At 36.2% G+C, this 12,237-nt stretch overlaps 1 protein-coding gene across 2 annotated transcripts in view; it reads left to right on the forward strand.

Moving 5' to 3' along the window:
* LOC136755550 (bone morphogenetic protein receptor type-1B) overlaps positions 1 to 12,237 on the forward strand; it is a 121,228-nt gene that overhangs the window by 78,518 nt on the left and 30,473 nt on the right. Inside the window, exon 5 of one of the 2 annotated variants that reach the window (XM_066712238.1) lies at positions 6,449 to 6,629. In XM_066712238.1, coding sequence (XP_066568335.1) covers positions 6,557 to 6,629 — 73 coding nt within the window. In that variant the 5' untranslated portion in view covers positions 6,449 to 6,556. Of the gene's footprint in view, positions 1 to 6,397; positions 6,630 to 12,237 lie in introns of those variants that run through there. The other variant, XM_066712239.1, reaches the window with a different exon arrangement.

Consider the following 12,237-nt stretch of genomic DNA (forward strand, 5'->3'; position numbering starts at 1 on the left):
TACCAGGGCAAGATGGGATCTACTGATTACAAGTTTGCAGCTTTTACAATTAGGTCAAGGAATTGAATCAAAGTTTTTCATACTGCTCTCTCTTGCTGTAAACCCGAGGCCATGGAATTACTTATTGGCTTTTACCAATACATAATGTGCCATAAATGATTAATTACAAATTCACAAAGATGAAAAGATCACCTGAAATTAACCTTTAAAAATAAATATATATATATATATATATATATATATATATATATATATATATATATATATATTTATATGAATACATATTTAATGCTGCAGATTAACTGTTGGACTGCAGAACAGTGAGCCGCAAAGAAATGTAATGTAATATGCGTGCATGACGAAAAGTATCTGAAATGCCCTGGGCTTAATTTAATGGGTTTGTCACCGAGAGCCAAAACAGAAACCGCATATATACAAAGGTAGTAAAGACTGGTGCAGTTGTCGTGTGGAGATGAGTGACAGACCTTCAGAGATTACCGTGTGAGATCAGCCCTGGGAAGGTCTGGCCCAAGGAAGTGTACTTTCTCAACATCACCATTCTCTCAACCTCTACCTAATAATAATAATAATATAAAAAAGCTGCAGAATACATTTACTATATTTCTAGTAGCACCTTCAGAGATGCTGTTTTAAGAAGTCATGAGTAGACACAGTTGTGTGGACTGGCCTTTATCAATTTAAAGGACATCTTTAGAGACATTCTGAGTAAGTACATGGTGACTGTTGGACTTATCCCAAAATGTTGGAGTTATGTTACAAGCGGTTCCCATTATCTATTCACTACAGTGCAGAACGTGCTTGGAATTCTGTTGATGCAAGTGACGTCAGGTTATGGAAACCCTTCACAAATGTTTAATAAGAAACTTCTCTCATGGAATAAAAGGTCCTGAATGTAACAAAACTCTAGGGAAAAAACACAAAAAACTCATAGCTATCGATAAACCAAAGTTACTCTCTCAAAACATAATGACTTAATGACCGAATATTAGGCACTAATGGAGATTAAGAATGAGATCTTGTAATCTGTAAGCTTCCGTGAGTCAAATCCTGTTACAAATAGGGGTTGTGTGTTGTTTTGGGAATCCTGAAAGTAGATAGTAGACGTAGCATTTGCTTTTTCCCCAATTTCACACATCAAGCTGAAGACTTACTTGCACTGACCACTGGTGCGAGCGGCCCGTGTTTGCTCTGCACACAGATTGTTTAACTTTCTTTTGTGAGCTGCTGGTGAGAATTGTTTGAGCAGCCAATACAGACCAGTTGCCGTTCAGCTGAAGGAAATCCTGTATAAACTGGAGTGTATTGGAAAGGATTTAACAAGATTACTATGAACTGTTAGTTGATTTAGAAAAAATGGGACTTGGAAACTAGCACAGCTGCACTGTGCATCACAATGAAGGTATTTCAACTACAGCAAAGGAATTAGATGGAAGAGGGAGATGTGTTGTTCTGAAACGGCAGCCTGTCATGAATTTCTTTCTTTTGTTGTCCATGTGGAAGCACTATATCATGAGAATGGTACACAGCAGGTGTTTAAATCATCGAATAGGCAATGCAGCAGAACTAAATAAAAAGGAACAATGGTGACACTGAGCAAAGCTAGAGTAAAACGTCATTGTTTATGGAAGGTTGTCATGAGAAGCTTATTTGTTTGCTTGGATATATTAGGTGAAGGAAATTAAAATGTGTGTGTGGCTGAGAAGTGCATATCTTCAGAGGTGGGGGACCATGGGAAAACAAGACCAAGTGAAACAACTGCCTTCCATAATATCTATTTTGAAGCAAATACAATTAATTGTTTAAACAGTTCTGTCCCCAGAAATGAAAAACATGAATTGTACACATCTTTCCATAATAAATCAAACAGGATGGGGGTAAAGGTCCACGGCAGTCAATACACTATATTAATCAAGTAATTCATTAATCTGCTTGAGGTAAATATTTGTATATGTTGGATTTAAATACTAACAATCTGTAGAATTTTGAGTAAGTCTTTTATGAGAAATGAATTTAGCATTTTTTTAGTCAGCTTTATTCTATGATATAGCCTATAACACAGTAACAAAGGAAAATATAATCTAGGTTTTCACATCTTAATGCTGAATTACTTACTAGTCACCAGTTTTTTTTTTTTTCTTTGTTCAAAGTTTTTTATTATTATCCTGAATGGTCCTTTCTAGTTTTTCATTTTCCTTACTGTTTTTCTACAAAACTGGTTAGTTAAGCCTGTCTTTTTCCAGTCAGGAGCTTTTCTTGTGTCATTGTAAGGCTTGCATAGTCATTAACCCTTTCCCTTTTATTAAACAAATTTGGCACCGCCAGGGAGCCACCGAAGGAGAATAGTGATGACAGGAAACTGCACAATTGCATCTTCAGATGTCTCTGCATGCTGTCCTCAAAAACAGCTTCTTACAGTTACAGGGCCAAACCAGTCCAGACTGCTATAATTTGAATGAGAGGCTGTGTTTTGTTTTTTGGGGTATTTTTGAAAATGTGGAACAGACATGATTTTTTTTTTTTTGGGGGGGGGGGGGGGGGGTGTTAAATCTGAAATACTACATTAAATAAAATCACAAATAATCTACAGCTTCCTGAAAACCAAAGACTACCTTCTGATTAATCAATTCAATTAATTAATATAATGGATCTCTATTTTGTCACATAATAAAACCTCTCTAACTATATACTGGTAATGTGCAATGGGCAATCCCAGTCTCAGTGGCTGTGAATGTCTGCACTGTTGGACTCATCCCAGCTGAGCAATTCGGCATTCCTTTGGCCCTCTGATTTTAATGATTTAAAAATGTGAATTTCTCCAGCAGCAGCACCAATTACGTTGTCTAAACTAGGCCTTTTCATCTGGGATCTGAGGTCCCGCACACTGAGAAAAATCATGGCAATTTACAATGCAGGAATCTCTGACCAGTAATTGTTTTGAGGCTTCTGGTTGACCAGTGTGAAAGGGTACTTGATTCACAAACACAAGCCTCCTAATCAGTTCAGCTTGACTTGATGTGCTTCACAGTGTTTTTGGAAACATGCTCCACATACAAGTAATTGTTCTTCTTGCAGTTACATCGTCACAAAATCATACTCTTTGGGCAATATTAATAATGTACCTGCAGGTTTCTAAACGGTGGTATGAAACTCCACCTCCAGCCATACCCACAATTTCAATTTGACGTACATGCGCTAGCACTGTATACTTTCAGTCTGCCAAAATGTCTTCACTCCCTGCTTCATGTCAGCATGAAAAATGCTGAACGAAAGCAAAGTCGATAGGTTTACACTCACATTGCAAACCGTTGCCTGCTTTTTCAGCGTATTAAACAGCTTAAAGTGTTACAGAACACCCAATGGTGTCGACAACAAACTCGCCACCTACCATTACCATCCACTGTGCTGTTCCCAAAATATCATGTTCGCCATAATTACAGTTGTTTGGACTTTAATTCACATACCCTAGGTCATAAATCACCTGGGGAATAAAGACAAAAAAATACACTGTGAAGGAGCAGAACATAAAGTACACTGGAAGGATTATGTCATTATACCTCCACCATGTGTATCATACATATTTCCTTTTACTACAATGTATCAGGTTCTGGGTTCCCACTATACATTTTCTGAAACTTAAATCACCGAAAACATTCAAATATAACTTTTTGACAGGTATATAAATATATCTATTTATTTATGACCCAGGGTATAAGATTTAAACATTATTCATAGTAGTAGTATTTCATAAATGCAATGATCATTGTCCAATAAAGGGGAATAGGTTAAAACAATAAAAGGTATAACTTCAAGATAATCTAAATCATTTTTTTGTTAGTGCTTCCATTATCAATAAAGAGGTAAAACCAATATAAACACATAATGACAAGGGGAAATGAGGTGACAATCTAAAACAAAAAGCCCATTGCAGTCTGGCACGATTTCTGTTAAGTGGAGGGAAAATGTGCAGATGACCTGTGTGGCAGATATTTTCTAAAATGCACCCAAAGAAGTGAATGTGTTTATGGGAAGCAATCGCCAAGGCCCGATTTCTTGAAAAAATGGCTGTTGCTATTAGTTACTGTTGAAAGTTTTTGAAAGGGACATGCAGAAAACAGTAGACTGCTGAAAAAAAACCCTGGCCAGCTTTAAACTTTATTAAGTCTGCCTGAGACAAAAGCTGCTCCCCCTCCTCTTTGCTTGGGTTCAATGGAGAAAAAGTTTGGCAGCCTCCATGCTGTGAGCTTGATTGATGCCCCTGAACATCTGAGGGACTTTTTGTGTCCAGCTTGCCTGCTCGAAGTGCTTAATGTGTGAATACTCGAATAAGGTCATCCCTTATCACATGTAATCCAGCCCTGAAAGCAAATCAACAGTGACAGTCATACCCCATAAGTGAGAACACAAATCATCTACCCGCTTGGAGCGTACAAGTCATGGCTTTCTCCCTCTCTCTCTCTCTAAATTCCCTGTTCTGCCTTGGTGAAAGAGAAGCTTGTAACAGTCATGAAAGCTTCAGAGCCGTACGTGCCTTGAATGACACATCGGCCAATCGGAGGAAGGCGAGGAGAAGGGGGTGAGGGCGAGGAGGTGGGGAGGGGGTGGGGGGGATTGTTTATTTGTAACAAAGTGATAGTCTTTTCACTAGGAGGTTGAAAGTGGGTTCTCCTATTGTTAGTTGCTAATGATGAACTATGTGGATCGTTAGAAAACTTGGAATGGAGTCGGAGTATAAGCAATACTAATCTAAATAATTTTTTTGAGAAGTTTTGTGTCTGTTCTCTTTTTCACTGTCATTATGATCGGTGCAAAAACAAGGTGATCGCAACTGATGTTAGTATGGCACTAGAATTTATTTGCATTTTCTTTTAAATAATTCAATCAGTCACCCCTGTATATTGCACAGTACAGCAGTAAATATCTGTCAGTATTACATATAATGTGTGGGGAAAATGTGTCTGCATGCGAGAAATGCATTAGTACTCTACTTTGCTGGTGTTAAAACACAAAGGGAAATTAATTGTGACGCACCTGTTGTTAAGCTTGGCAAACGGCAACAATACAGAAAAAGCAAATTGCTAATTGAATGAAACGTTTTTGTTTTGTTTTATAATTACAATCGGGTGCTACACCGCCCATGTTGGAGAAAGCAAATGTAGTCGGCACACTGCTTGTATATTCATGCAGTTAAACAGGACTCTTTTGAAGTCTTTGAAGTTATTTGGTTTGGTTGACCCAGGGTACTTTTATAGAAATGTAGTTCTGTTAGTGAATAACACTGAGAACTAGATGCACTGTTGTTATGTATATGAAAAGAGACCACTAACCAAAGGAACTACTTTACAGTTACATTTTACTATAGAGACTGCTATTACTAAAAAAGATCTGCCTAATAATAGAAGTGTCCAGATTTCCCACAGTACTCCCATGCCTTCAGTATTTAGGTCAGGTTAATAATACACAAGGCCAAGTTACCAGGATGAGTTTGTGTATGCTCCATTTTTTTTTTTTTTTTTTGCCTGAGTAACAGTTGGATTATCTCTGCATCAAGACTTCTCCCTGTCATATACCGATGTGAAGTATTTCTGCAATCCTTATTGGCTGCATATCCTTTTAGATGTTCATCACATCTGCAGGCTGTTATTTATCCATACTGAGAAACAATGTTAGAAAAACAAATCTCTGAAAAGGCTCCTAAAATTGTATCAAGAAGAAATTTCTTCCCCCTTGCCATTTCATTTTGTTATTATAAGCAATTTCATAAGCAAATTTGGTAGGAAGTCAATAATAAGTGAAAAAAGGAAAGTTTACGAGTTCTATAATTTGGTTCGTTTTCTTATTAAAGCAACTTGAACTGGGTAACTGCAAGTTCTGTCAAAGCAAGTATTTGAATGGTGCAACCTAGCAGTGTATTTTTTAATATCTCTTTCAATTATAGTTAAAGCAGAGTGCATCAGAAATCTTCCTCTTCCTAATATAGCAGCAAACATTTAAACAAAATGAGAACAACTGTATTTATAGTGTCTCAGCCGTTCTACGTTGCCATTTTTAAAGAAACTGTTCGGGCCAGTTTAGAAACTGAGAGTCCCAGTATCTGTCTTGACATCTGAGTTTGCTAATTGTATTTTTGTTTTTTAACTGATGACTCAAAGGCAAAAATGACCTGGTGTGACTCCTCTGCCTGCAGGGTAGAAAGAGAATCCCTCAGTACCCTCCTACCCCCTACAATTCTTCAACCAACCCCCCCCCCCAAAAAAAAAACGCTTGCATGTGTGAGAAGTGAATCCATGCTCCTGTTGCTAAAATCCAGGCCAGCTCAGGGGATCAGCTGCCCTTTTGTTGTCCTGCCCACGAGGTGTCCAAGCGAAATCTATCGGGTGACACAACCAGTGTGCAACAGTCTTGTGTCTCTCCCCTTCCCTCCTCCCAGGCGCTCACAGCTGACAGTGCGGAGGAGCTCACTTGGCTGCACATTTGTAAAGAGACCAGGGGGAAAAGGGAGACGCCAGGCAATTGGAATACCTCTGGACCTGGAGTGATGGGTTGGCTCGATGAACCAAGTTGGCAGATGTCCTTCTCTCTGCTCATGCTTCTGTCCCTCCAGACCAAGGGTAAGGCAGTGAGTGTTTTCTGAGCTGCTCCTGTGCTTCTGTTCATGAATGACAAATCAGCAGCTTCTAAGAAACTGAGAGCCAGCAGCTACTGCGCTACTGAGGAAGGATTCATATTAGCTATAATGACGAAATGGAGCTATGAATAATGCATGCCAGGGTTTTAATGCATTAATTCTGTGTAGGGGAATTCAGTAAACTTGTTTTGAGGAGTGTTCTTAGATTATATTTTCTCCCTTTTTTTCCTTCAAGAGTTTAAGTCTAATGGTTTTAACTTTCTTTTAAATGCAATGTTTATATGAACTTGTAAAACAAAGTTAACTTAATTATGTTTACGGTGTTTCAACTGAGTTTGTATAATTCTGTTCCAAAACATACATGGTTATCATTCATACATTTTTACACATTTGTTTATAGATTTATTTATGTAAAACTAAACAAAAAACTACTTTTTCAAATTACATCTTGAATGTTGCATTCTGCTATTGCCATTGTGGATTCAATTCTATATGTTTTTATGTATGTGTTACTCCTTTTGCTTGGGATAAAAAGAAAAAGTATGTGTTCTTAAGCTGTCTGACACTTGTTGCTTGCACAGTTGGATTACAGCCTCCAAAAATCAATTGGCCATTAGTAGTTACTTGAGTATGTAATTTTATTAGAATAAAAGAAAAGTTGGAAAATGTTGCAAGTTGGAGATAGTGTCTAGAAAAGGTTTTAGTTATAATCTAAAGCTATATATTAAAGTGTTGCATTGAATGCAGTAATTAAGTTACTATATAGGTGTTTAACCCATCTATAATGGTTTGTAAATGTATGTAAAACCTTTAAACAAAAACAAACTAAACAAAACACATAAAAGATGCATAACAATTTGCCGTTAAGAGTAAGTATTCCTATTTAAATTTAATAGCAGTCTAAAAGTGAAAATGTATGGGTGGTGTCTCATAAGAAAACTTGTTGTTTCATGTGGTTATGTATGCTGTCAACAATTTTCATAATAGTATCATAAACAGTTTTAACATTTTGCTTACAGAGAAGCCCTTAGTCAATTCAGCATATTTAACTGAAACTTTGTATGCAATAAATACTGACTAATTGGCTTTTCAAATCTGGAAGTGAAAAGGATCAGTTGATTCAGTAAGTTATTATTAATAATCTATCGACATATCCCTTAAAATATGTTAAATATATTATTTCCTCTAAACCCACAAAAACAACAACTTTCAAAGCATCTTTGAGTGCGCTCCACCTCTACTGAGTGTTACTAAGAGGGCCAGAACTCCCAAACACTGGTGAATGCTGGCTTAGTTATAATCACCTCAAGATTATTATTTTTCAAAACATCTGCCTGTTGTTAAAATACAAATAAAATGGGAGTTTATTTACTACAAATTATAAGAGACAGGGGCAAACAGTCAAAGCCAGTTAACATGACAATAAATAGACAATACACATACTTATTAGTGAATATTGTTCTAGTAAATATGCATTTAAAGATTAATGGTTTATCTTATAGACAATTTAATGGTATACTGGAAAGTTTTAGATGGTTCTTTAATTCTAAATGTTTCCAGGTTTGTCTTTCTTCCTGGTATCGCTGATTGAGCAATTTGGAAGATCCAGAAAACTAAAATGTGTTGACGGTGTTCAGAAATACGGTTAATAAAATACATACAATCTCTTTTGACCTTGCATGTTCACAAGTTATCAAGTCCTTTCTAATCATGTACAAAAAGTTCAGACTGGAATTTCTGACTGCTCTGGAAGCTGTTTATCCAAAGAAAAATTGAATCTTGTCTGTTTGTTAGGAAATATGTATTTAATCTGAGCTTCAACTTAATTAAAATTAAAACTTAAATTTGGTTTTCAAACATTGTTTTGGAATGCTTTATTCATATATGAATCTAAAGAATTCAACTCCAGACAAAGTAGGGAGAGGACATTTAAATATATACAATATTTATTATAGTGTGCCAAGTCTTCCATGTTGAATGGGAAAATAATAAAATCAGCTTTTAGTTTGTGAGTTTGAATCCCATGTAAATGATTAAAAAGCATAAGTAGTGGGATATTTTATGTTTTGGAATTAAATATTTATTTTATTAACTTTTTTTTTTAGCTTATGATATTATTGGGGGAAAACAGACATAGTATTAATGATTCAATCCCTCATTTCAATAGTCCCAGAAAGTAATAATGAATAAATACATTTTATACAATTTTGACCTGGCCTTTTTTCTTAAGAAAATATTCATTATTTTGAGAAATAAGTTTCTAAAAATAAATACGAGTGTAAGAAAGGGTAATTTTAATTGTCTGGTCAACAGTAATCTATTTGGATTTGCAAAAGAAAGTAAAACATGCTTTTTTAAAAAACATAAAAACCCTAACCTTAGCAGTTTCAGATTTCAATTGAGACACAGTATTGCTTCAACTCTTTGTTAAAAGGACACATATTAAACTGATGAAATATTTTCATATCGGCAAATTACGTTCAGCAAGGAGACCGTACATGGAGATTTTTGCCAAGAATAAGACAGATGTGCATTTAATGGAATAAGCCATTTGTTTTGTAAAATTGTCAGCTTACTTCAACAGCTTTCAAGTATGCCTAGCATTTTTTTTTAACCACAAATATATTGAAAACATGCTACAGATTGTGCCCATAATGCTGTGCCAACTCCTTAGTGCAGTTAGGAAAATAAGTATGTGTCTGGTAACAGGTAATAACAATCATTATACTCATTAGAAACATTTTATTATACAACTTAGACCTGTGCAAGGATATTTAAAGACAAAACCTGTTAATGTCATTGCTGTCCCCAATATTGTATTTGCTGGGAGAATGATGCTGATGGGATAATACTTAACCCTGTCTCATGTTAGACATACACTTGTTTCAATCACATGATTATTTAAATGTTCCTTGTTTGTTAATATGCCTTCATCAAAGGTGACATAAAATATAAATAATCAGTAAAGCTGGATAGCAGCGCAAGGATCAGGATGTGAGGTAGCAGTAGGTGGCAGGATATTAAGTACATTCTGACCAGATACGTTTTGAAGAGCTGGGAGAAAGTAATGACATTTACGTGGAGCTACAGGTATTCAATCACAGGCATGCAGCACGCTGTTGATCAATGTGTTCGCTTATTAGTAATATTAAGTAAATTTTTGAGAGGAACAGATTTAATTCTTATACCAGTATCATCTGAACGCACCTATAGGATGACTTTGTAAGCTCTTTGGTCCAGTGAAAACCTTTTTCCAGATTTAATCTCCAAATTGATTCGGTCTGGTCTTAATCTGTGAAAACACACACACATATAAATACACCACATTTTTATATCTGTGTTCCATAACTCCATTCTCTGTAGCTAGAGTTGAGTTTAAATGTTGACTGTCAATGTTACTTTTGTTCTTTGCTCTGGACAAGAAGCTTTGAAATCTCCTCATATTGGTTTTGATATTTATTAAAAGGTACTACTCATTTTAATATACTAGATGACATGGATCTTGCAAATTCAGTTTTCTGAAATATTTGGATTGCTGCTTTCTGCTCAATTTGGTCCATCAAAGCAGCGCTCTATGAGTAACATCTGGTGTTTTGCTTAAGCAGCTGGATTTAATTTACTCACATTTTGAACAGATTCTTTTTTATTTTTTCGGTCTGCCAACAACAATATAATGGTTTTACAACAACACAATCTTCAGCCTGGTGGCGAACATGGAGAAAATTTAGAGAATTCTTCTCACCCTTCTTGCCCACTCTTAATATTTGGCATGCTGCTTGTGGCTCCTGCAATTCAGTTTAAACATTGTTTTGCAAAATGTCTGAGTAGGGTTTTCTTCAGTAAGTGGCATTTTGTTACTGAAATTCATTGCTTAGCATAATAAGGCTTTAGTGTGAAACTTGTAAGCACGGTTCAAAGTTGAATGATGGGGCCATCAACCTACACTGCATGAAGAATACTGTAGGCTGAGCACAATGTTCCCCTGTTTCCACCTGTTACTGGAGGCAGAAATTAAGGCATTTGGGAATCTCACATATATATTTACAGCTTAAAATGTGAACATTGGTAGTAGAGCGTTCAATTCCAAGGGATGTACAGCTTAAAATAAATGCATATCCATTTTACTTTTGAAAACTGCTGTGGAATTGTTGTTTTAATGCTTACAGAAGTATGTTCAATAATAGACAGGACCAACTAGAAATAGGCTGTTTGATTTAATTTAGTTACCATCTGTAAGTGGCACATACACCTCACTGTTATAAATTATTCCAACATAATAAGAATGAATTGGCCTAATGCAGTCTCCGTGGTAGATGGAAATAAGGTAAAAGTGTTGGCGAGGATTTGCTTGTTAGGGGTCATGCCAGTCAGCGTGCACAGTAATGTCTCATTTAGCTAACATTTCCATTAAATCAAGTCTATAATGTGCAAAATCTGTGAGAAGGCACATCTGCCTACTTCTGGGTTCCTTATCACACATCAATGTGATGAACTCATAGGTTATCAAGCCTGTCAGATTATTTTTGGCTGTACTAATAGTCATGCCAAGGAACTTTGCTTCCATGTAGCTTTAACCTACTGCTCAGCCTCCTGACATATATTGGCAGGTCTTTGGAAAAGAAAATAACTGTTACGTGTGCCTAATTATATAGCTTAAGCACCTTCTCGCTCTCATACAAGTGATTTTCTGAACTATTTTCTGCAATTGATTCTTACTTGCTACAATTTCAGTTTTTTCTTCTGCATTATTAGCTGATTGGCAGACGATTCTGAACTGTATTTTCAAGATGGCTCTTCAGCATCAGGAGCCAAAATCACTGAGAAAAGTTCTGCAATTACCAATGGAGAGACTTGTCAGTTGGAGTTGAACTTGAGGGGATGAAGGGGGCGGTGGGAGGGGAATATTTCTCTTATCAGAGTTAAGGGAAACAAGCCGATCAGAGATGTAAACAAGGTCATTATGATCTGGTCCAAACTCCCCAGGGTGACCTTGAAATTCTGCTGTAATGCAACACATTGTCATCTGGAAGTCCAGACTTACTCAGGAATTTCAGCACTGAGTCATGGGTTTTCAGAGATCACCAGATGTATTTTCCATTGAAAGGCCCCTTTCATTAAGGAACATTTAACACAATATCTTGTTAATTGGGTATGATTGGTCATAAAATAATCCAACGAGATGAATGTGGGATATAAAGATGTTGTGCTGCTTATCTAAAGCACTGTTTGTGCTGCCCTGTATAACCCACACCTGTGCAGCAGACACATGAGTGACAATATTAATTGAAATGTTAATTATTTTAGAGAGGAAATGATCGGTCTGTAACAGTTGGGAAATTGTTGCAACAAATGAATAGCTGGATTGCTTTAATGACATATGTATTTAACATACATTGTACATGCAAAACCTTGATACTGGCTGCCGTCTTAAAAATACAGTACAATTGTGTATTTTACAAGTCACAGTGTTGATTTTGATTCAATTCTAGAAAGCCCAATATATCGTAGGGCATTGAAATTGCAATTTTATGATCAGTCTTCATAAATGAAACAATTTTCCAAAACAGTACAGCCTCATAGTGTGTCAAACA

Source organism: Amia ocellicauda, chromosome 8 (assembly GCF_036373705.1).
Source record: "Amia ocellicauda isolate fAmiCal2 chromosome 8, fAmiCal2.hap1, whole genome shotgun sequence".
Lineage (NCBI taxonomy): Eukaryota > Metazoa > Chordata > Actinopteri > Amiiformes > Amiidae > Amia > Amia ocellicauda.